The sequence below is a fragment of the Stegastes partitus genome, unplaced genomic scaffold, assembly GCF_000690725.1.
Source record: "Stegastes partitus isolate 25-593 unplaced genomic scaffold, Stegastes_partitus-1.0.2 Scaffold150, whole genome shotgun sequence".
NCBI classification, from domain to species: Eukaryota; Metazoa; Chordata; class Actinopteri; family Pomacentridae; genus Stegastes; species Stegastes partitus.
The window spans coordinates 360,593-386,704 of NW_007577881.1; the positions used below are offsets into that span (position 1 = coordinate 360,593).

The 26,112-nt window shown below is 39.7% G+C and overlaps 1 protein-coding gene across 1 annotated transcript; it reads left to right on the forward strand.

Annotated features, from left to right (window-relative positions):
- The first annotated feature begins 1,281 nt into the window (after positions 1-1,281).
- On the forward strand, positions 1,282-24,437 carry mitfa (melanocyte inducing transcription factor a). The gene is made up of 9 exons (XM_008279238.1): positions 1,282-1,470; positions 20,232-20,432; positions 20,531-20,626; positions 20,769-20,877; positions 21,221-21,304; positions 21,645-21,701; positions 21,876-21,951; positions 22,153-22,300; positions 23,196-24,437. Exons 1-9 carry the CDS (start codon positions 1,282-1,284, stop codon positions 23,598-23,600), a joined length of 1,365 nt encoding a protein of 454 aa, XP_008277460.1. The 3' UTR covers positions 23,601-24,437.
- Positions 24,438-26,112: the final 1,675 nt, after the last annotated feature.

Here is a 26,112-nt window from a genome sequence, read left to right on the forward strand (position 1 = left end):
GTTTTGAATGGGTGAACTCAGAGCGGACAGACGGAGTTTTTGCTCGAAGTATTATCGCACATGAATAAATCTGTGAAGTGATTACGTGTTTTCCAAAGAGCCAAGGTGCTGCCTCAGACCTCACAACATATCAGTTGTTGGCGGTCTGGTGGTACGTAATCCACATTAGCTTTCTTCTAACTCGTTCTCCGAGCTGGCAGAGAATGGAGGGTAAACCAATTTAGACCTAATGATATTATCAAACTGATTTGGCTGTCGATATTGGGCTAATTAACTGAATTAACAATTGGTGTAACTCCTGAGTTAAGTAAGACAAATACTTTCTTTTAAGGCCGAGGTAATTTGGAGTAAAAACAAAACAAATTTAAGACTTAAAGCTGCATGAATTGTTACTATTATATGACCAGTAAGAAAGAGATCGCAAGTTGTCATAAAAGCTAAGAACTAGAATGACACTTGAGATGGCTCATCCTCTGCCACTGCCAATTGTAAAGCCCAATCTCACAGTTATAATTATTATTATTAGGAAAATCATCCAGCTACACAGCAAAACGTTATGGGTTGTTTCTTTGCCCCAGCTCCACCTCTCTACCAGGTTCAATGAAACTGGGCCAGGTAATGTTAGCATACTACGTGGTCTGCTGATGAACAAAAAATCACAATGTTAAAAAAAATACATTAAAAAGATAAATGTTTGTTCAGAAAGCTAGAAAATTCATTGTGGACAAGTCGCATAGCTCCAGGAGTTTTTAGAGACTGAGGAATAGCTAAAAGTTAAGTGAATATTGGATATTTTGTCTCCAAGTGGCCACCAAACGAATAAAAAAATGAATGGATGTAGCATTACAGTGCACATTTTCTACAGGAACACTTTATATATTGCGTGACAGTATTTTATGAGGGCAGTTTGAATCACTCGGCAGGGCTGTGTAGATATTCCCTCCATTCCTTCTACTGCACAACCTCCCTGAAACATAAATGCATCTTTCACCCTCATTCACAGAACAATAACATATTCTCAGTAGAAGAATCTCTGGCTTCCCTCTCCCTCAATCATCACATTGTGCTCTGCTACAATACCTCATATTGCTCACGGACTCAGGATGGCTCAGAAAAATGCCACTGGCCCAAGCAAAAATACACACCAGTGTGTTTTTTAAGTCTCGCTCCTTTAACTCCTCCCTCCTCTCTTTTGCCCTTGGGTGGGCTGGGGTCTTCAGTGCTCCCCCGGACCTACGTGGGCACTACAAGCGCCACCAGAGTTCCCCACCTCGACTGGACATGACGTCACAAGTCCAGCTCCGAGAACAGCCGGCGTTCGCCCATCGCCAGGGTCAAGAGCGCAGGGAGGACCGCGTGAAGAGGAACGGCGACCTTCTGCACCAGAGCACCCAACGCACCTTCGCCGTCCGTGTCACGCCTCCACCCGGCCGGCCTGCTGCGAGCCAGCTGTCCATGGAAGTCTTGAAGGTAAGCCCAGCAGCACTGTGGTGTACCTGTATGGGTGATGTTGATCATGATCTGTAGGATGCACGGTGATGGATACTCTCCTCGATTCCATTGCTTCCAAACTGGCTTCCCACTAATTTAAGTGACAAATTCAACATGATTATGGACTTTGGCTTCAGAAAATTCTGTGTCAGCTCCCGAGAGACAAATACCTTTCTTTGAGAGTGGACTGTGTTAAATCCACAGGGGGGATTATCTCTTGACAGAATTCCTGTTTCCAGACATTTGGCATTCAGCTCATTTAATCCTATTTGCTCCACTACACTGACATATTTTCATTCATTTGAGTCCTGGTATGACCAAATGGACCCTAAAAGTGTGAGAATGTGAAGATGTGAGGTGCAAATTCTAGAAATATTCAGGTGTGAAAGCTCTGAAGTATTCACATCAGAAAATTAAGATCAATGTGTTGTGACATATAATCATTACACTGCATGAAAGATGTGAGTTTTCACTCCCTCAGGAATTTTGTAGTATCTCCGCTTGTCAAAAGTTGAACAAATATCAGACACTTATCTGATACCACTGAGTTTACGGATCTTCTCTGTATACGGTTTAAATATTATCATTATTTCTGCCTGTTATCACAGATATGCATGTGATATGATTCGCCCAAAATGTTGAACAAGCAGAGGGTTACGTTTGTGCTGTTGGCGATGGAAACGTTGTTTTAGTGTCGTAACAGTGACGTTAGTTGTTGACTTGTGAAAGCACAATTTGTGTCTTTGACTAACTGGCATTTTTTTTTTTTTGTTAGCCAATAAAAAAACCCTCCAGCTTCTATAACTTAAATAGATTTTAGGATGAAAAACAAATGCTGCCACAAAGTTACTTAACTCTATTTTCACGTGTCTTTGTGCAAAGTTGACTCTTTTCTTGCTAATAACCATTTGTATGATGCTTGCACCATTTGGAAGAACTTCTTCTTGTAATGCATCTTTTTCACAGAACAGAACCCAGACAGTGATGGCAGTTTCCTGGGCAAACACATTTTGACAGCTTGACCCCAACCTGTCTGTGGATTATCAAAGAGCCCCCCCCCCAACTCAAAGCCATGCAGGCAAAGCAAAATTAGCTTAGAAGTACCAGGCAGAGCTGCTGGACCATGAAAGTGAAAACATAAAGCTCAGATGAGGTGATCCAAAAGGGGAGGGGAGACCCTTAATTAGCCAGGTTACCTCTGACCCCTGTGAAAACCAAGTGTAAAAGCAGTTCAGAGATCAAGACAAAAGGCAGAGTTTGAGATGCTCAACAACTGAAACTCAGAGTTAAGTTCAGTCTTGAGCTTGTTAAAGGAAAACACCTAATTCAAATGTTGTATGATTGTCAGAATCAGAGGAAGTCTCACACTGTGGCCTGCCAAAATAGAGACCACCGGTCCTCCCACATGTAAACATGAAGTATAATGTCATGAAATCTGTCAGTTACATGAAGGTTCCAACTCAAAACCTGTGTATTTCTTTACATTTTGTCCAATTGGCATAATTTAAAGCATGCCGAGTTAGCTATTAATGATTCCTCTTGGCGATGTGTCACTGGGTGTAAAGAGCAACTATGAGCAGATTCCCTTGATACTGCAGAAACCCTGAAAATGTGATTATTCTCCAGTAAGTTCTGGAATTAGATTCAAGAGTTTCTTTCATATGTCACGTGCTCATACAGCATGTGCAGGGAAATGCAAAGTAACGCTTGGCAAGGCCGTGCAGTAACAGCACACAATATAAAAAAAGACAAATCTTTAAAAAATGAGAAAATTAGGGGGAAAAAAGCCACAATGTCATAAATAATGACGTGAAGAGCCTAAACTACGGTACAGTGTACATGTTGCAAGAGCGCAGTTGTATGTGTGTGTGTTTGCGTGCATGTTTGTAATGCATTACAGCGTGGGAATGTGTGTGTGTGTGTGTGTGTGCATAGACCTACATGTTATTTATGTCTTTTTAATTATATATGCTTTCAAGAGGGTTTGTTTTTTGTTGTTGTTTTTTTTTTTACCAGGATTTCTAATCACATTTCAGGATATTTATTCAATTAAATTCCATGAGTTTAGAATTTAAATTAAGCACAAGTTTATTTATGTTTTTCTGGAACATGCATTTCTTACTAAAAAATTATTTGCCAGACGTTGCTGACGATACCTGAAAGGCACTGCCTGGACTGAGCTCAAAGCTCGTCTGCACTGCTGAAAACACCTGCAAGCTGAAATGTCAAACTGGAACTGGGTGCATAAGTGAATTAGTGAGAGTAGTTAAGAGCTGAAAGACATGCAGTGCCTCCCAGTCTCCACCAACTGAGCTAAAGTGTGTTGCTCTGTTTTTACACCCCAGTTAATGTAATTCCATAGGGTTAAGCTTTTTATTTCTTTTCTTTTTTTAACTTTTATGTCTTACCCTTCAGAAATGAGAGTTGAAGTTTCAAGTAATAGTGAACCAAAGAGTACAGCAGTAGTGATTGGCGTATGAGAGCCTTGGAGGGTGCTAATGCTAAGTTTTAACTGCTAAAACTGGGTGTGAAATAGGTGTCCTTTATTCCCATTGTCTTTCTCAAGCCACTGTTTCCAATGAAAGCATAAAAAAGTCTGAAAAAGCTCCATCTGCTCCAACTTTCAAGAAATGAAAAATTCAACAAACGTACTGTTGTGCATCGTCTGTATAGTGACAATCTGTTTTCATTCTGAAGTAGCAGAACATGACGACTACACAAGAACTGAACTGCTGTTGTCGGCTTTCTGAGGACATTTCACAACAGATGCACGACAACGATAACTGCTTTCTAAAATTAGGTTTTGGCTGAGATTAAGTAGGATCTTACTTAATGCAATGGGACCGTGTCCTGCTTCCAGTGAGAACCACTGCTTGGAAAGTTTTTTTTTTTTATTATTTTTTTTTATTACTTATTTTGTGGCTCTGAGCTGCAGCTGTTCTTTCTGGAGTTGAGCCGAGATCTGTGCCTTCTGAGATTTTATCATGGCTGTTAAAGAACAATGACTGTAACTGAGCGTTAACAATCATAGTGACTTTAGCTCAGAATGGAAAAAATCTGATCAAACAGACCAAATGTACGCCATGAAAAATTTCAATTACCGCAAATGAAATAAATTTTTGGCTGAGTTCCAATTTTTGTCCCTGTAGGTCATGATGGTGAGGCAGTGTGAATAAGACCAGAACCATGAAACTACTATATATAGCTCAACCAAACAGAAGGCAGGCAAATATTATGTTATTAATCTCACCAGTGTTTTCCCTGGTATGACATGTCAACATGTCTGGTGTGAAAAAGGTATATTACCTGTTCATAAATACTTACTTAAACCTTGCTTGAAAACCAGTTCTAAGTTCTTTGTATCTCTTCCTAGTTTGTTACTTCTTCCCCCCTAGTTTGGATCAGATTCTAAAGTCTGCCATTTAGGATTATGGCTGTTTTCAAATGCAGTGTCATTGCTCTGGTTCACTATCACTTTTCTGATGCAACAGGCACCTTAGTAGGATTCTGTGTGTGTGGTCGACAATGGTTTGGGTGCTTGATAGCATTTATTTCCTTATTTTTCATTTTCTCTTCTCTAGGCATAGCAACACTTGCGTATTTGGTCGTGTTAGTCAATATGCATGTATTACATGTATTGTCTGGTGAATGAGCTGTAACATGGACTCACCTGTCTTCATGGGCACTTTCATAACAGTGACTGTTTTATTACACAGCATATACCTTTTGCATAGCTGCACATGTAATCTCCTGCGGTCAAGAGGGAGCTTTTGCCTCTATTCTGTCTATGCAGTGTTTCTATAAAGAAAACCCAATGATTTCTTTAAAACTAAAAATGTGAGAGACAATTAGGAGGCAAGTCTTTTGACTTTTAAAAACTCACAGCATCAAATTTATTTAGCATCACACATGTTGAATTAGGGCTCTTATAACCTGTATCCTACCAACATCTTTTGCATACAAATCCTACGAACTAGGGTCCATTTGCACCCCTGTGAAAATCTGTTGACTTATGATATATATAAAGAACAACAACCATTATAACAACCAACAATGGTATTATTAAAGAACAAAAAAAAAAAAACCACCGAACAAAAAAGATTTTTTTTTCTTTTTAGAAATTCTAGTAACCTATAACATACTAAGTTATCATTTATAATAACATGACTTAGGTATTTTTTGGATCCAGTTACGTATCGTGAGAAGATTCAGAGACATTCCTCACAAGCTGTCTGGATGCTTTGGGTTTGGCCCCTGCCACGCACTCCAGTTTGCCCCTGGCCTCTACCTTTACCCCTACCATGATCACTATCACACTCAGGAGACTGGTTGTCGCCACTTTGGTCAACAGATGCTGGTTCAAATTATTCAGTGTCACTGTAATCAGATGGATCCGATGTAAGATCATCTTCTGCCTCTGAAATGTCAGATTCTTCCAGGTCAGAGTCTTAATCTGCCTTTAAGATACTTTTTTAAGGCTTGTGCAACAGTGTGTCTTGCTGGCCTTTTTCTGTTTGACATTATTCACTACAAACACAGAGAGAACTATATGTTGTGAGAAGTAGATATGTTGGAAAATTAGAACATTCAGATGGGATCCAAGTAGACCCCAATAGGAAATCGGCTGCTACCTCTCTAGAACAGCCATGCATCTAAAACTAACAAGCTCATATAGTCAATCAAACTCCTAAAACCCCAACTTTGTTGTGCCTCTAAGATTCTTGCGGTAGATGAAAAACACAATCCGGGGTTCAATTGGACCCCAGTTGGAAGGATTAAGGATAATTTATTTATTTATTTATTTGAATTTTAAGATTATTTATTGGCCCCGAAAAGGCCTTACTTTGAAAATCATCAGATTCAATTCCACGTGCAGCTATTTGTGGTTTACACTGACCTTTTGCTCAAACTCCAGGCACATTGAGCATAATAATGCAACATCTTTGTGCTCTTTGATATTCATGATAGACTCAGACGGAGCTGAAGCCGAGCTAAGAGAGAGCCTTTTGTTTGTTAAACTTATCAGAGGAGACCTAAAGCTCTGTTCTCAATTCTGACTAGCCATTGGATTCTTCCAGATAACATATTCGAAGAGGACGACATGTCTCAACAAGTTTAAAAATCCCCATCAACAATTTTCCAGTGCTTTCTCCTCTCTGTAAAATGTGATATTTTACTTTTTAGCAATGCAGTTTATCTGCAAACTATGATAGTGCTGGATTGTGTGGCTTCTTCCCGTACTCTAGCATCTTGTTTGAATCCTTTTTGATTCTGTTGCAGCAACTCTTAGCTGATAGCATAGCTCCACGCTCGGCATGATAGTGAGAGTCTGTGTGTTTATGTAGCTACTAAATTAAGCTCTATTGTTTGTAACTTAAGCAAGTGCATGGTCATAATCTCACACTGGCTGGACAATGTGTCTCATTCTAGGAAGAGCATGTTAGATTCTTGTTAATTCCATCCAGCAGCCTCAGGGTGAGGCGAAGAGAAGACATCTCTTTGTGCCAGGCTCCTCCTCCTCTTGGCGAAGTGGCCTGTCTCTGCTGTAGCTGCTATTTACTGTAGAGAAGTGTTACTAAGGGCGTCAAGCAAGACAGCGAAATCTGTTTCCTTGAGGCGATGGTGGGACTCAGCACATGCAACTCAAAATCGTTTGTATAATTACTTTGGATCTATGTCCTTGAAAATAAACACATTCAAAGTTGTATGTATTGTTATAATACACGCAAATGTGTTCTTAACTGTACATTAGTTAAGTTAAGTTAAGTTAAGTTAAGTTAAGTTGGGATTTGTGAGGAAGAGGAGCGCTTTTCCGGGAAGGGGACCATTTGTTCAGTGGAAAATAGTTCCGGTGAAAACTGTAAACGCTGAGTTCTGTGTGGTGTGGATTGTCTGCAGAAACAATAGCACTGTTTCTAGAAAGACATGCAACTCTTGAATTTTTGTAAATATAATTTTCTAACATTAAAAACTTTAATTCACATCCATTTGATTGGTGAGACGACAGCAACATATATGTCATTTTGAAACTAACCAGTCAGATACCTTTGGGGAGAAACAAAACAATTTCATTAATATTTTAATTTATGTATTTACTTATTCCTTATTTATGTGAAGCAACACCTTTTAAAGAAACACAAATTACCTCCAGAAGCAGTGTGAAGCCTCAATAATGGGGCAGAGCTTTATATCCTGACCTTCATTTACAATGTGTTTCTTTCTTGCGTTCGACCACCTGAGCCACAGTTGCCCCAATTCTAAATTTTAAAGACTGTGACCATAAACACTGTACTGATTTATTTCTCTTCTTATTAACATTAATATTGTTATTTGCGCATAATGGAGGCATCTACTGTGCTTAAGTACTACTTAACTTACAGGTTGTATGTAATACATTGTGTTTTTATCATTAGGCCTTCTACCTGTTGACTTCTTTTTCATCCACCCAAGTTATATTCTTATTAAAGTTAATTTCCCCATGTTTGCAGAGGGCCACTACAAACTGCAAAAACCCATTGGATTTGCATTTCCTCCCAGAAATAATCCACTTGACATGCCAGAAAAAAAATCTTACGATTCTCCAGAGGAAACAAAGCTTGAACTTCTGCTTAAAGTATAAATTGCAGTAACAACTTGGAACTCGTGTGCTCACCTGTTTGCTATTGTGCAGAAAAGCATTTCATGAGTCTACCAACAGATCCCAGTCATTGTTCTGCTGACGTCTGTCACAGAAAAGAAGACTTCATTCTGGATTTGTTTCATCACAGTATCTGAAATCAGACTTCAGTAAACCCAGAGAGGAAATTGTTTAAAGCAGATTAAAAGAGTTGTGCGACATTTAAAAACACTGATACTAAAGCAGACTGAGACGAACTGCGGTTGGGTGACATTTGGATGTCTGGAGGTGGAGCTCAGTTTTGGCCCCATTTAACCTCTCGGTTATGAGAACTGTTTCAACTTGAAGAAAGGGCATAATTAATATAGTGCTTTACAGTTAACACATAGTTTATTGCTTTCGGCCAACTAACAAGGCTCCAGCTGCACTTGAAGGCATCTGTTTGTTGATGGGCAAGAATGTTAAAGTCCCTCTAAGGTCATCTAAAGACTTACATTTTTAGAACTTGTTTTTTAGTTAAAGTAATCCCCTGAAGTGGTTTAGATGGAACACAACATTGTTGCTTCCTCTAGAATGTTAAGATCTACATATGAAGTACCTGCTAAAGGGTACGCCGCAGTTTTAAGGTGTAAAGTTCAGTCATGGCGCTGCTCATGATGTCTTCTAGCATCTAAAAAAACCTCTTGAGGTTAACAAGATGTGCTAAAAGTACAAACAAGACGATCTTTAAGAAGCATTCACAATCGCTTTATCATAATTTCACTGCTGTCTGTTTGGATATGATGATACTAAAAAACTACATGTACCTAACTAGATAGTTTCGTTCAAGCAGACCTATAATATTCACGCCATGATTTAAATTGTTATAACTGTACAAAATTTGTGTTTGGGCTTAATATAGTTGTTCTACCTAATATGAAAACAAATTGATATGTTAGGGAAATGACTACTAACATTACAGCCAGTATTTCCATCCCCCCATCTCTCGGTTGATTTGAGGTTGGTTTGCGGTGGCAGCATGATAGCATATCGTTCCAGACGTCCCTGTTCTCAGCAACATTTTCCAACTTCTCCTGGGACATCCCGAGGAATTCCAGATGTGATATGAAATTCCTCCAGTGAGCTCTGGGTCTACGTGCCTAGAAAAACCAATGGAGCATCCAAGAGGCATCTTATTAGATGTACAAACCACCTCAGCTGGCTCCCTTCGACATGAAAGAGCAACGACTCCACTCTAAAATCCCTCCAGATGTCCAAGCTCCGCACCCTATTCCTCTACGAATTAAACTAATGTTGGCTGCTTGTATACACAATCTTCTTCTTTTGGATGCTACCCAGAACTCATGATCACAGGTGACGGTTGGAATGTAGACTGAAAGCTTCATCTTGCGGCTTAGCTCCTTCTTCACCACAATGGTCTGGTACAACGTCAATCATAATTCCAGTAAACTTACAGTGGTCCAGGATTTATTAGTTTAGCAAGGATGTCCTCCACCAACATAGTAGAGATGTGCAATTCCAAAGAGATTTTTCTATGGTTTGTTCCCACTCAGTTGGCTTGCTAGCCAATGGTTAGCCTACTTTCACTTGGTTTTGTTTAGAGCTTGAGAATACTGGTAGCTAGACGATCGCTTTCCATTTTTTATGTACCTCTGGCTTTAAAATACAAGCATCTGGATGTTATCAAATGTCATGTAACCGAAATCTTGTACAAAAGTGAATTACTTCAGATGTTTTGGTGATACCTGGCTTATACTTCTTGCATGACATGAGTTTGACATTTGTAGAGTGAAATGCTTCAACAGTCCGATGGACTGTTGGGTTTGTTGGGACCAGACATTCAAGCCCCCATAAGGAGTTATCAAACCCTCAGCAATCCCCTACTTTATGGTGTCGTGCCATCAAAGTTTTTAATTTGTTTCGCACTTTGGTTCATGATGAAATGCCTCTGAGTTTATCCAGTAGTTTGTCTTTTTTGTGAATAAACACAGTGGTGGTGGTGTTACACAGTATCTGCATTAACATACAATATTTTAGCTCAAAGCACCCACATGCTTCAGCACAGCCTTAGTGTTGTTTAGAGCTGTTGGGTATATATATATATATATTTTAATGTTTATGTTTCATGAATGCCTCAAAACCCTAAATGGTGTAAAAGAGAGAGTTAATGAAAAGGGAGAAGATGCCGGACTATATACACACAACAGACTGATTGGATGAGGCCAGTGTTTTGCTTCCAGGAGGGTTTTGTTTGGGTTCACGTGATGTAAATTTTGTCTCCCCAAGTTGGCGAGAGCCTGTGTGAACCAATCTGTAGGCAGCCCAAAGTTTGACGCAACTGCACTGCGAGGGCAATAGTGCACATGCTCGGCAGTACGTGTGCATGTGCGTAATACACTGTTCATGCCCTCTGAGCAGACGAGGAAAGTAGTGTAACATCAGTGTTATAGTTCATACATTGGCAAGTACAAGATAGTCCTCAGGGGTCCGTGTAATATAAATTTTATGTCGTGTCCTCAACTCCAAGAGACTGTGTGCAAGCGGAAACGTTTGTCTTGTCTATGCACTGACTAGGCCACAGGACCAATAGTGTACATGCGTGGCAGTAGTAGAGCAGATATATTTAAAAGCAAACTCCAGATCAATCTTTTTAGTCAGGGTTTTGATTGATTTGATAGATTTTTCATACATCCATTATATATACACCGCTTAATCCTCACTAGGGTCGCGGGGGGGCTGGAGCCTATCCCAGCCGACAGGGGACACCCTGGACAGGTCGCCAGTCCATCGCAGGGCCACATGTAGAGACAGACAACCAAGCACACTCACCTTCACACCTACGGACAATTTAGAATCACCAATTAACCTCAACATGTTTTTGGACTGTGTGGGACGAAGCAGGAGAACCCGGAGAGAACCCACGCTGCACGGGGAGAACATGCAAACGCCACGCAGAAAGATTCCCCTCCCCTCACCGGGACGCGAACCGGCGACCTTTTTGCTGCGAGGCAACAGTGCTAGCTAGCTGTGCCACCTTGCAGCCCTGACCGATCAGATAGTTCTGTGGATGCTCTCATTACCCGAGACCACAGAGTGGTGACTACAGATGGAGACCAGCAAATGCATCAGAGACAAAGCGGTGCATTTTAAAATTATTTATTCTTTTATTAGGTATCAGTTTAAAAAAAAATAAAATAAAAAAAGTGAAATATGTCTGCTTTGGTAAAATTTCATGCCTGATGTTTAGTTGATCCTGAGTCGACACAAATGTTTTGAGGATGAGCTGTTAAAGTTCAACACAGACATGTGTTGTTTCCATGTGTGTGATTTATTTTAAAATGTATTGGTTCAGGATTAAGATTGATGCACTACAACATGTCAGTTAACATGATATTGGTGCAACAGCTGTGGTGTTCGCAGCTCAACGTGATCGATCATTAACCGTGAATCACATTGCTTAAGTTCTGCTGAAAACAACAAGCATTCAAGGAAAAAACTGTTTTCGAAAGGAAACTCACATCATTTGAGAGATGTATGACTGTGCGCGTGAAAATTGTCCGGCTTTCAGTGCAAGTGGCCCAATTAGTTTGTCATTTAATATTTCAGGGATGCTGTTTAGGGTAGAGATTCCCAAACAGGAGCTACTTCATGTCGGCTCCCTCTGTCTTGTATTAAAAAAAGGAGTTGTATGTATTTCTACTGTTACTGCAATCTACTGCAAGTTTTAAATGTCATTTAGGTTAAAATTAGGGCTGAAGTTCATTAGTAATTACCAATCATTTTGATCTTAAAAGTCGTGTTTCAAGCACAGATGCTAAACAATGTTTGGTTCTGCCTCTCGATTTTTCTTTGCACTAGCGATGGGCTTTTCCCACTGATTTCTTACATTTTACTACAAAAAACAAACTGATTAATAAAGAACAGATTGATAAAACAATTAACGTAGCTGTAAGTTGCAAATCCACTTGACCATTGGGACATGACAGGGCCATCAATGAAGGGCTACTTGAGCTCATCTGCAGTTAAGTTAAGTTTTAACAACGCCTAATTTAAGAGTCTTACTGTTAAATGAACAGTTGACTTTTCACCTAAACATACTGTGGTCTGTGAAGTTGGACCTCCGTTTAATTTCATATTTACATTCATGGTCTCTGTTCATGTCCTCCAGCTCTATTACGATCACAAAACATGTCAGACAACATGACTTTATTGCTCTTCTTCTGTATATGCTGGCCTGAATAAACGCTTTAAACTGTAAAGGGCTGTAGATGTGTAGTTTGGAACATAAAACTGTGAGCCCCCGAAGCTGTGATTATGTAAACCTCACATTCAAAGATCATGTTTTCTATAACGCTCTCCCTGTAGCACTTGTAAATCAATTGAGACGACATCCGTGGATGTAAAGAGGCCGTTGTTTTAAGAATATATGCATATGGCTGAGTCGGTTGAAGGATAATATTTTAGTTCATTTATGTCTCTCCCACACTGGAGGCCTGATTTATAAGGTCATTTGATATGTGTTATTTACTTCATAGCATATTAATCTATCCATTCATCCACTGTGCATCTTGTGTCGCCTCTGATGTGATTTGAAAAGTTTTCGTCGTCCGGAGCTCTACTGTAGCCATCTTTATAAATTTTTTCTTTTTTTTTTTTGTTGCACACAGCAACTGTTTATCATCTTCCTTTGACAAAATGCCCCCAAGGGTGGCTGGTTGCCAAGGAAGTGAGAAGCACTGGAGTGCAGAGTGGAGATGGTCGAGAGACATGAATGGATCCGTTTCTTTTCAGGGGTCAAAGAGTGACGACTATCTCTCGAAATGTTAGTGGTCCTCAAGGCAGAAGTCTAAAACACGGGCCCATGTGCTTTCCTTGAGAAGGTAATAAACCTCTGTCTCATGTCTATGAATAAAGCCAGAGCTCGGCTCGCTGTAGGGAGAGATGAAATATATCCCTTGTTAACAATACCCCCTCAACCCAAAGGTTTGGCTAAAAGAAAAGGCCAGACCGCGGAGGGGAGACAAATAAATGCTTTACTATAAGTATACAAAGAAGGCTTTCTCTGTTTTAAAGCTCTGTGCAGCCAGAGGGCACTTCCTCTGTGTTTGTGTTCACCTCTCCAGCGCTCCCTGAATTTCCACTAATTCAGACAAAGGTGTGATACTCTTTTTTTTTTTTTTCTTGCAGCGTTACACAAGATGCAGACTTTCATTAGCTTGAATGGCTGATAGCATAATCACACGTGAGGCTCCCAATCAGCAGCCTAATTCCTTTGAAAAAAAAAAAAAGTAAGATCCTGGGGGATACTGTACTATTCACTGTCATGAATAAAGAAGCTGAAAATGAGCTTTTAGTGCTGGGTGTTAACTCTTGCGTCTTTGCGCGCTGTGTTTGTGAAAGCAGGTTTATAACATCATAATTTGAAATAGTGACTGACGCTTCAGAACAATACGTTTCTTTGTAGTTTCAGACGGGCGCATTAATAATTGTCAGCGGAAGAGGCGTCTCAATTGTTTTTAATCTTATGGAGCCCAAATCGGTATAGAATCTAGTGTGACATTAATGTTATCCCTCTGTGGATTATCAATTACACCCTGAACGGTTGTTGTGTCTGTGGCACAAAAACATACAGCGCACCAAATGTTGCTGCGAGGCTCAACAAATCACGAATTAAATTTCCTTAAAAGCCATTTTTAACAAGCAGAAAAGGCATTTGTCCTTAAATCAAACTTGTGTTGAAAGGTTTTATGATACTTTCACATAAAAGCCAAACTTGTGCTTGAAAACGTGACACATTTTCTTCGTGTCTGGTCAGACTTTCTGGGAAAAACCACTGGCTAAATGTCCAAAATAGCAATTCAATGATTGGTTTGTTTAGCCTGTTATTCACGCTGTACTTCCGGATGTGTTTACATTCCCCGAAAAAAAAAAAGAAAGAAAGAAAGAAAAACCCCTACTGGCATTCAGGGTTTCTTACTTATACAACAATAAGAAGAAACCCAGAGAGAAGAAAGTGTCCACACTGAAAATAGAACAGAAAGAATATTTACAACAACAGAGTGTGATCTGCGGTGTTTTCTGGTCAAACAGTGTTACTGGATGTGAGCAGCCACTAAAAGCTATCAAGGATCCGCTTTTAATTGCAATGTACAGTCATGACTCGATAATCCGACCCTTAACAATCCAAAAACTTTGCTATCCGACAGGTTTTTAGGAAAAACGAATGGAACCCATTAAAAATAGCCTTAACATACCGACAGCCATGGATTCCGACTCCGACGTTTTATGTCACAAATAAGGATAACGGTGTATTATCTGACTGAAGATTGGCTACGTTCAGACTGCAGGATTTAATGCTCAATTCAGATTTTTTGCGAGTCCGTTCACATTTCCAAACAGAAGTGGAAACAGAACTGTGACCGCTATAGGAGCCAAAACACACTAGATAGTATTTTGAATTATAATTTTACATTTATGATCTTATGAAGATCCCAGAGTATTTCAGATTGTTCGTACAGATTGAGTCAGGAAAATGTTTGTTTACTCAGATGTAGTTTGCTTATTTGGTTTTGCTGTTTCTTTAAGACACTGACAGATTTCTTTACGTGCTTACGTCAGCGTTTGTTTTTTCCGTTGGAGTGCGCCGGAAGGAAAAGGCAAAGACGGAGGCGATACAGTTTCGTACGTAGCTCCAAGTGTATGTTCGGCAGTGTCAGCCAACCTTGGTAGTTGTTCAGCTGTTTACTTGGATCACTCCTGTAAAAGATCGCCCTGTGGAATCCAAATAAATTTTCATTTGACGTCTTTTTACATCGGAGTACTGTGGAGTTCTTCACGGCTAACAACTTAGCCGCTTCAGCACGAGTGACGCAACAACGTCTCGCCAGCCATCGGCACTCATGACCGCTAACTAAACTGGCATCAGCAGCCAAGTTCTGCCTGTGCGATCCGGTCACTTCCACCCCGTCGGAGCTCACCCTCGCGGTGGAAGTGCACCCCCCCCCGACCGCACCAAGTATCCGGATATTCATCATTAATTGGGCCCAGATATCCACAGACCAGAAAGTGCTATTCGGATCAGCCCTAGTTTGTTGTGTATCAATGACGTGTAGGTTGGATAAATGCAACCTGGCCGTTCAGACTAAACACATGGCAAAAGCTCAGACACCTATTGGATTTAGGACCACTTACCTTTGATGTCAACCAACAGGCCCGTGCACAAGCGCACTAGTTAAAGGCGTGAAATCCAGCGATGCGTAGTGTTCTAACAATACACTAGTTATTACAGCAATAAATATTGACAACAAATGATCCTTCAAGCATCAAGCCCTCCTTGTATCTCGACCTCCGTCTTGACAATCCAACAGCCTCGCTATCCGACATAAAAGAAGGTTTTACATTTAGTGTCGGATTATCGAGTCACGACTGTATAAACATTGGTAAGTCGACACACTGCAGTGCATAAAGCACATGCTGTATTTTCTCTAATTACTTTATCTTAGCTGCAGATGACCTAACAGGCCTGTGTTTGAAGTAGGCTTGCATTAGAGGCAGACCTGTACGTCTAATGTCTTCTGTTTGTTCGGTCTAATTGGCCATATGTTGGTACAAAGCCTTGTTTTGATCTGCTGCTGTTTGCCCAATTAAAATTATTGATTTACGCCGTTTATACAAGCTCAACACTACCTGTGAACATTTCAGATTAAAAGCCTTCTAGCGTTTCACTGGACAGATACCTTCACGTTTCTTAACAGGACTTTTATTGTGAAGCATTTGCAGGTATACTAAGTGCAACAACAGCATTAATCAAGGCATAAATCAAGGTTACACAGTGTAAGCCTTGATTTATACTCCTGTGTTGAATCTACACACCTTTGTGAGCATTTATACTTATGCACATGACGGTGTTGTTTGTACACTGACCTGCAGAGCAAACAATAAAATAGCGTACAATGGCTACACTGGCAGAGTGCTGGTATCAGTGATCTAGTCTGTTAAGATCGTGTGCCGTCACCATCTGTTGGAAGATCGGTCTATTCTGCTTAAAATGTATTCAAGAACTTACGGCTTCAAAAAGAGAACATTTTCCAAAATGTTCTCGTTGTCTTCTTTAGTTTTAAAGAGCAAAAAAAAAACCTAAACTTTATTTATGAAGCATTTTCCTTAAACAGAGGTACAAATTATTATTATTATTATTATTATTGTTGTTGTTGTTGTTGTTGTTGTTGTATTAAGTATATGTTATATTGATTTTTTTTTAAAAAGTGAGCTTTTACAAGATTGAATTTCCCTTCTGGGATAAATAAAGTATTTTTTAATTTTTTTCTTTTCATTTCATTTCATTTTCAAAGTGCTTTATAGGGGAAAAAAATGTAAAAACAACAAAAACAATTCAGTACAACAGCATCAACATTAGGTCACTAAAAGTGCAGAGAATAAATAAGGCAACATCATTGTACAATATATTCATGTAATTTTATTTTTTTCAAAGAAAAAGAAAAAAGGAACTATTTTCTGTAAATATCATGGCTGTAGCAAACGGATAATTACATATCTGCCTCTGGCTAAACATCTGTTTTGAGTTTTTTGCACTGATTATACCAAGACATTACTCCATGCAGTCTGCCTTTAACTAAATATCCCTGCCAGCTTTTTATAAAATACTCTCCTTAGAGTCAGTACATTGCCTTTACTACAGAGGCAACACAACACTTGTATTCATGGGTATGGGACTTTTGCTTCCAGTCGGATACAAACCAGGTGTTGGACTTCTGAGGAGTGCAGTTAGTGAGCGATGCACTAATGCACACTTAGTGTTGGGGGGCTTTACAACCCGCTTCCACTTAATGCTAGTTTGTTTAGCATAGAACTTAATGTTGCGCATCCTCTACCTGACTGTAAAGGGGGCAGGGGTCAGGATGGAATTAGACCAATATATCAAACGCCAACTTCCTGACAAATGGCAGCCATGGCTCAGGTGAAGGAGTGGATTGTTTTAGGTTGACCCCTGGCCCCCTACGTGTCCTGAAGCGTCCCTGGGCAGGACACTGAACCCCAAGTTGATTCAAATCGCAGGCAGACGGTTTTCATCTGCCACCACTGGTAAGTAAATGGGTTGGATCAGCATCCTCTAGAACCAAGCTCAGATAAAAAGGAGCCATCGCTGCACGAAAAACCCGACTTTCGGCCCTGTGAGCGGCTGAAAACCTACCAAGTTCCCAGCAGCTATCAGCAGCCCACAGGCTACGAACTCCAAGTCTGCCTGTGCTGTAGATGATTGAATATGATGCCCATACAGATATTTGTCCTAAGAAATGTACCTTTCTACCTGCACATCACAGTTGACAGATATCGTTGACTGCACGGCTTACAGTTTTAAAATGGTTTTAAAGCAGAATTAATCCTGGAAATAGAACTTTGTAGCACACTTTCCTTTGGTTGTGAAGGTGCTCTAGACAAACACGCACACAGTTGTACCGATTTACATGATGGAGACTTGCTGGTCATCTCCATAATGCCCCCACAATGTGACGGTTTTAACAGATTCATGTCGAAATGAGCGTCTTCATCTGTGTGCGTAATCTTCTGTAGATGTTGAGGACCAGTAAACGGTCAGTTCTCTTCTTTACATCAGGGTTCATGATATACTTATGTATATACACTGAACTCTTCGTAACACATGAAAAGATCATAAATAACTCGGCCACAGTAACTATCCAGTAGCCCCAAGACATAGGATCAACAGGCAGTACAGTTCTGGTTACAAACTCGCCATCCACCTTCCTCCATTTTTTTATTTTGAGCTCATTTTCGAAAATGAACAATAAATAAGATTAAGATGAATCTGACTGGGTGAGCTGGTGTCCCATGTTTAGTGCCCTAATGCAGACGTCATGGGGTCGAGTCCCGCTCATGGCTGTTTCCTGCAGGTCCTTCCCTCACTTTCCTGTCTCTCTCTCTCTTAACTTTCCTATCAAATAAAGGCAATAAAGTCCAAAAAAAAAATTTAAAAAAAAATGAATCTGACTGATAGTGATGTTTATTTTTGTCAAATTTCATGTAGACATCATGATACATCATACTGTATATACCTGGCCTCTTTTGTAAATGTTTGGAATTCTTAATATAGTCTTGTTTTATATGTACATTTGATTTTATTATTTATGTTTTGTCTATTTAACTCGTTCAAGGCACCGTCCAGAGGCAGCTATTGATATTTTCGTCATGCCCCCATGTATGAAGACAATAAAGCTTTTCTCTTCTATTCTATGAAAATATTTCTAACTTCAATTCTTTTCACCAGGATATTTGTGCAATTAAACATGACAACAGCATTAAACCAAACTTGTCATTTGTACTTTAAAAGATGATTTATCTTTGTTATTACTTCAAGGGGCTTTTAAATCTTTTATTTTTTGGGGGTTTGTCATTGAACATTTTACACATGCTTTTGAAGCCGACCATATGATTTCACAGGTCGTGATCCTTGGCTATTTCCAGCGCTCCACTTCCACCGTGCCTGTCTGGCCGCAACATTTTTTCCAAGTCAATCACCACACCCTCTGGGCCCCTTGCAGCGCACCATTGACTATGCTTGGCGCCAATTGATTCACAAAAATAAGGCCACCAAATCTTTGAAAGTGCTAAATTCCTCTTGGCTGCTACTCTATTGCATAATAAATGCTTTAGAGTACAAAGAACCCAAAACCTCGGAAAGGCAAAACCACATCTTAAACTGTCTAATTCAAGACGTGCCCCCTCACATTTGGAAAAACACTTTTTCGTTAAATGAAGCTGTTCACCTTCAACCTGCAAATGTGACTGCAGAACAAGTTGCTGGTTAAATGGAATTAACCTCGAAAGTTAAAAAACGGACGGGGATCGTAGTGAAGAGCTTCAGTTTGGTCTTCATATGGCCACTTTGTATTGAAACAATGGTGTCGATTGTGTTTCTGGTGCTCAGAACAAATAATGTTTTATACCAGATGAGCAGAACTAAAGATTAAATGTTAGTTGGCCTTAAGCAAGCTTCAGTTCGCAGACTACCGGCCAACCAGTAGAAAGACTCCTTTGTGAGCTGGAGGTGGTGACGTCAAAGGGGCTCCTATAAAGGCATAAATTCATAGTTAATCTGGAACAACGCAGCAGTGGGAGGATGAGCCTCGGTGTCCTCCTCCATTTCTTAACTTGCATAACTAATGAGCCTTAAGGTTTGGATAAATTGAACAGGACGAGACGCCGCTCTCAGATTTGCACAAGCTAGCTTGCTGTCCACAGTGTAGGCTAACAAGATAAAGGGATTATATACTGCATGTGTATTATTTTGTATCAGCTACTTCCCAAATAGCTCACTAACAAAATGCTGGAGATGCTTGAATACAGTCACTATCAGGTGAGATGGGGTCGCTTTTTTTTCTTCTTCGATGCGGTTCAAGAAAGGCTGAAGATGAATTAGTTGGTGATGAGATGAAAAGAAAAAAAGCCTTGTTTAATTATTCCTTAAATACTGTGTCATTTGTTCTGCTGGATCGTGTTGTTGGTTCAACGAGAACTGAAAAAAGCTGTTGGAGGCAAAGTCTTTTTTTTTTTTTTTACTTCTGCGTTGATAAGTTGATGAGATTCTGCATGAACTTCTCAAGGCCACAGATTTTGCGTTACATTTTAAAAGTCTGCAGTTTTCTTTTTGATTAGATGAGACTTGTAGTCGCTCGTAAAGAAAACTAGCTGATGGTGATGTGAAATAATCTCTGAACGTGTTTCCTCAACTTACAGCACAGTCATATAACAAGTAAAGCAAGCCTGATGTCATAGTAGAGAAGACGATGTGTTCTTGGTCTCTAAATCAGCATAATACGTTGATTGAATGATTCATTTAACGTTGACAGAGCAGCAGCACAGCTGATTTATTTGCAACCCGACCTGAAATTTCAGTAGAAGCATGAAACACAACACTGACTGTAAAATGTCTTTAGATTTGCAGGTTTTGCTTCTTTGCATCATCACCTTAGGACAGAATAAATGTGTGCATGTGTGCCTCTGGATATGCTGATTATAAACGTTACCGTGGTTGAGGGTTGAATTCCGAAAATCTTGGGTTGTAAAGTTTATGTCTCGTTCCCGTAAGGTGCCGTCTCACCTGGAGAATCCCACCAAGTACCACATCCAGCAGGCTCAGAGGCAGCAGGTGAGGCAGTATCTGTCCACCACCCTGGGGGGTAAATCTGCCAGCCAGCCCTCCGAGCACAGCATGCCACCCGGGCCTGGCAGCAGCGCGCCCAACAGCCCCATGGCCCTGCTCACCCTCAGCTCCAACTGCGAGAAAGAGGTACACCTGCTCATTGGCAGAAGATTTTTATTTTTTTTATTTTTATCTCATTTCATTCAGACGCCCTAATGTATAAAATCTGGTTTTGCGTCACACAGATGGATGATGTCATCGACGATATTATCAGCTTGGAGTCGAGTTACAGTGAAGACGTTCTGGGACTGATGGACACTGGACTTCAAATTAACAACCCGGTAATTTATCAGGATGCTCTGTTCTTGTAAAGAATATTCTATGTCATGTTGACACTTTAATGATTTTTATTTTAAATTCAACCACATGATGCAGCTGTTTTTATGTAAGTATGTATTGTGATGGCATGTTTTAACACCCTAGCTCCCTGTGTCTGGAAATTTACTGGATGTGTACAGCAGCCAAGGACTTCCATTACCAGGACTTGCTATCAGCAACTCCTGCCCCCCCAACATTAAAAGGGAATTCACAGGTAAAAAAAAATAAAAAATAAGAGCCCAGTTTATTAGCATGTACTTATCTTTTAGTCTTGATGTTGCTGTTATTAGGTGTAGGAGTTTTGTAACTTAGTAGAATCCCTTCATCTAACAGTCAAATCTGATTTAAAAATACTCTGTGATGAATGTTTGCATGCAATGCTGATGAAAATGTTTGCACACTTAAGGATATGTTTAGTGTGACTGAATCCCAGCCAAAGAGAAAAGTAGAGACCATCAGAATATAGAGCATTTCTGTTGGCCAATGTGAATATTGTGTGCAATTTGGAAGTGCACAAGATACCATTAAGTCAATCATTTGCCAAATAATTACTCCAGCTCCTGGCATGAAGCAAGTACTGGACAAGCCTGGATCCTGTGGCCAATATGAAAGCTATCAAAGGCCAGAGGGCTTTCCAGTAGGTAAGCAAAGCAAAATGAAAAAGGTGAAGTAGATGTTTTTTTAAAGACTGTCTTCAATCTGATTTTTAGAATGTATGTGAAGTATTTTGTGTATGACGAAATGGCACACAATATAAATCAACTATGACAACTGCAATTTTTCGCCTTGTTTTCTGTCTGAAACCCTCAGATCATGTCGCTGATTTCTTACTGATGCTAGTAAACAAAGTAACACATTCACACGTGGAAGACAAACGTGTAATTTCATTATTTTTTTTAGACTCAGAGCCTAATTGCCATTTAATCATGTTGTGATGTTTTTTCAAAGGAACGACATTAAATTTTCTGTTTTGCTTCACAGAGGCGGAAGTTCGTGCTCTCGCTAAAGAGAGACAGAAGAAGGACAACCACAACTTAAGTGAGTCAGTCGCAGCTCTTTGATTGTGTTGTGTGCTTCGTTATTTTTCTTTAGATTGGAATAATTGAATTGTATGTATGTTAAATTACACTTTGTGTTTGTTCGCCTTATGGACTGTGAGACTTATTAAGCAGGCCTCTGTACTTACTGTGGATTTTATTTGACAAACTTTAGTTGAACGAAGGCGGAGATTCAACATCAATGATCGCATTAAAGAGCTGGGAACCCTAATACCCAAGTCTAATGATCCGTAAGTATTTTTGCTTGCTCGCGCCCAGCCATCCATTAGTCTGCCTGTTTAGCTTTGTTTTAACATCTTCCTCTTCTAATGTCAAAGTGTCATTAAAGTGCAACAACTTTTTGCTCAGAGGGGCCGTAAAGAATCCTTTGCTGTTCTGGTCAGCTGGTCAGCTGACTCTGACTGTAGACCTCTGTCTCCTGTATACCCCAGAGACATGCGCTGGAATAAGGGCACCATTCTGAAAGCCTCAGTGGACTATATCAGGAAGCTACAGCGGGAGCAGCAGAGAGCCAAAGAGCTCGAGTGCAGGCAGAGGAAGCTGGAGCACGCAAACCGCCATCTGATGCTTCGTATACAGGTAGGCCAGGCTGAAGTTATTGCAGAAGTTTTGTTGAAGCAACGGGAGAAAGTAAAGCAAACCAACAAATGGTCATGGTACTCTATTCATTCAGTCTCAGAGAGGCGCAGTAGTTCACCAAAACAAACCTGATAAATGATTCTTGTAGGATGTTTTGCATCTACTAGAGGACAAATTGTACATAATTCCCTAAAAAAAAAAAAAATCCTTTGTCAGGTTTATATTCATGAAATACAAACACAAACCTGACAAGTGATTGTTTTACTAGATGACAAATTTTGCTTGAGCACAGGTAAATATTAGTATGTAGTGTCATATTATTAATACCACGTAAACAGGTTAATATTTTTCACTTTTTTAATCATAGAATAGTTTGCAATTTATTGTGCACTTTGTACTTATATTCATATTATAAAGTTTTCTTATTTCATTACTGTTTGTATTTGTGGTCACTTCACTCTGTCTGCTTGCTACTAACTAATATAGTTTATATTAGAATATGATTTAACTGACATGGATTATTTGGCAGAAATTGTAAATTAGCCAGTTTGTCTAAGTTTAGCATGAGGAGTGAAAAGAAGGGAAACCAACTCTGTCCCAAAAAAACAAATTCCATCTGCTAGCACTTGTCCACAAAATCAGTGTTTTGCATGTACACACATTTTCTCTTTTCATTCAATATTCATGTTTTTACATTTACTGATTAAACAAATGTGATGTAACACAGTAACTACTGAGTTTTAAAGATGTTTCCAGGTGGATTTTCTTATAAGCCAGGATACCATGGTTCAGACACTGATGTGAATTTGAAAACGCTATTTTGTACTTTTAGCTGAGAAGTGGTATCCTTTTTCTCCTTTTTGGTAAAACTACATCCTATTCTGTGTTCTTCTAGGAGTTGGAGATCCAGGCCCGCGCTCACGGTCTGACAGTAATGTCCTCCTCTTCTGTCTGCACATCGGAACTGATGGCACGAGCCATAAAACAGGAGCCCGTCCTCGGCGACTGCCCCTCAGACCTCTATCAGCAAAGCTCGGCTCCTGACATGTCGCCTCCAACCACACTGGACCTCAACAACGGCACCATCACCTTCGACCAGATCCCTGCGGACACCGGGGACCCTGGCCCCTACGGAAACTCCCAACCCTGTAAAATGAAGGAGTTGGTCAGAAATAACAGCCTCGGGCCGATTTCCCCAAGCGATCCCCTGCTGTCCAAGATGTCCCCTTGTATCTCCAACAGCGTCGGCAGCCACCACAGTTCCAGCTCCAGTATGGAGGAGAAAGAACATGGCTGTTAGCAGAGCGCCATGAGCCACAGTGACACTTTTATCTGTAGCATCCCAGCAATGAGCCACTGAAGATTTCCACAAGGCCGAGTGCATTAAGGAACTCAGAAGCTATTTTAATCTTGGCTGCATTTTTTTTTTCTCACTTTTACCCTTTTGTCACTGAAAAAAATTGTGCGACTGTGACTCAGCACAAAGCGTTCATGCAGTCTAATGTAATCTTGAGACCATGCAAACATGTCATTTACACAGAGACTGAGAAATAATGACTCCGACCTGCCAAGTTTTTAGTCCTTTTATTTTTGTCATATTTTAGACTTTTAATACCTATTCCAGTTATACTGTGTATTGAGGTGTGCATGACGAAAGATATACTATATATATCTGCAGCAAAATGCAGAAGGAGGCAGAAAGAATGTGAGATTACTGACTCGATGAGTCTGACGGTTCCATTGTGACAAAATGCACAAAATATAAATTTGTATTTAAATATTATGCATATTGGTAGTTAGTTTCTAAACATTTTTAAATTCATATTGCATTTTTTACCCCAAGCTTGTAATGTATTCTGAATAAATAGCAAATTAAATGTCGGGCAAATTTAGAAGTATTATTATTGTTATTATTACATGAGTATTATATTGTTACTATAATTTATTTATTTTATTTTTTCTTCTGTTCTTGAGAACTTGTTTGGTTTTAGGTCCTCCGGTGATAAAAGAAATATATAGATCATACTCAGTCCACTGGTCCTTGTTTTTAGAACCTAAACAAGTCCTGATGTGATACATCTTCATCATCACACTTTGTTTATAATGAATGTAAAATAAAAATGAATTTAAAAACAAATGAATGTTGTTTATATGAAGGAAATGTGTCAGCTGCTATGTACAGAGGTGATTTTTTTTTTATCTGCAGAACTAGTTACTTAAATCTCTAATGGGTAAACTTTATGTCCTATTAGATGTAGACGTTTTATTCATCAACATGTTTTTAGTTTTTTGCAACACAGACGACTGAACAATGAGCCTTCATGGCTTCACATCACGTTGCAGAAGCATCACCAGCGTATCGTACTTACCAGATCAACCTCGTCTTCTTTCTGACTTTATATCCAAATCTGTGTACGGGCCGTTATGTAAGGAGACAGATAAATGTTACACAATACTTTACCAAATAGACGTGGGTATAGTTGTAAGAGAAAGGCTGGTAACTTTACAGCTTATATACATTTAGACTTGTTTCTCCCACCACAGCTGTCATGTTTCTGGGTGCTGCTGTGCACAGTTTGTGATGATTACAACAGACTGGTGGCATTTCATTCTGCAAAACCTCTCAATCTCCAGCCAAATACACAATTATTTACCTCAATCTAATTGCCTTGAAACTCTATAAAAAGGTAAGTTCTAGTCTTCTCTACACTACCTCATACTATTGTATTATTATTATTATTTTTGTTTGTTAATAATTTAATGATTTGAAATTATTGTGAGTAAATGTGAACCTTAAGAAATGGGCTAGCTTCCAGTGACATGGGAATAAAACTTTAATAAATCATTAATAAAATCACAGTGAAACAGCTGCACAAACTTTATCAGTTTAAAGTCAACACGTAAGTAACTGGCATTCAGACTGCTGCAGCTTTCTCCATTTTACCTCCCTAACAAGGAAGCTAACAGTCTGGATGATGGAGAGTTTTGCAAAGAGACACACGTGGCCTGTGATTAAAAGTATCTCCAGGAACAAACTGCGAAAGCTCCAACAATTGTGTGAAGAAGTCGTAACTGCAACAGACAATAACAGCAAAAAGCAATACTGGATTGTGCAATAAAATGTGCAAAAAACATTTTTCCTCCTACTTAAAATGTTCTCTTTATTGTAATGTGTTAGTAGTGTCAGGTGTCAGGCATTTTGATTCAGTCGGCACTGGTTTGACAGCTTGTTTATCAGTTAACTGGTGGATTTTTGCTCTCAGTCCGAAGGTTCGCTGACCAGTGTCACTGTAGTCTTTCATCACATTGTTCTCGACAGCAACAGAAGGTCATTTTCACCAAACATGTTCTGATAAACCTAAGCTCCTGACAGCACTAAAGGTTTACGAAAGCTTGTGCAGAAAGTCAAACATATCATAAGCTAAAGACCCTGATATTTTTATTAGGAGTTGAAAAGAAACAAATGGAGCTAAACAGCATGAAATTTGACATACAAATTTAAATGAATACTTCAGTCCCTGTTGGGTTTGGAAATAGCTTTGATGGCTCACTGACGAGGCCGACCGGGGAAAGGTCGAGGGCGCCTCGGGAGCAGAGTCCCAGTTTCAGTTGATTAGCAAAGTTTCTTCACTGAAAGTCAAACAAAGAGATACCAAATAACCACAAAGAGACAAACAACTAATGGGAAAGTCACGAGAAAATAAACAGCCACAGAGACACGAAGAGACATAAAACAACCGCCAAGAGAAGGGAAACAGCATCAGAGATACAAAGGGACAGAAAGAGGCTGCAACAAGTGGCTAAATCTGCTC

What these genes read in the sequence shown, in the direction of transcription:
- mitfa (XM_008279238.1), top strand. Translation starts at nt 1,282, where the DNA reads ATGACGTCACAAGTCCAGCTCCGAGAACAGCCGGCGTTCGCCCATCGC. An exon ending in GAAGGACAACCACAACTTAA is followed by an intron (nt 21,702 to 21,875) that starts GTGAGTCAGTCG and finishes GACAAACTTTAG; the next exon opens with TTGAACGAAGGCGGAGATTC. An exon ending in ATCTGATGCTTCGTATACAG is followed by an intron (nt 22,301 to 23,195) that starts GTAGGCCAGGCT and finishes GTGTTCTTCTAG; the next exon opens with GAGTTGGAGATCCAGGCCCG.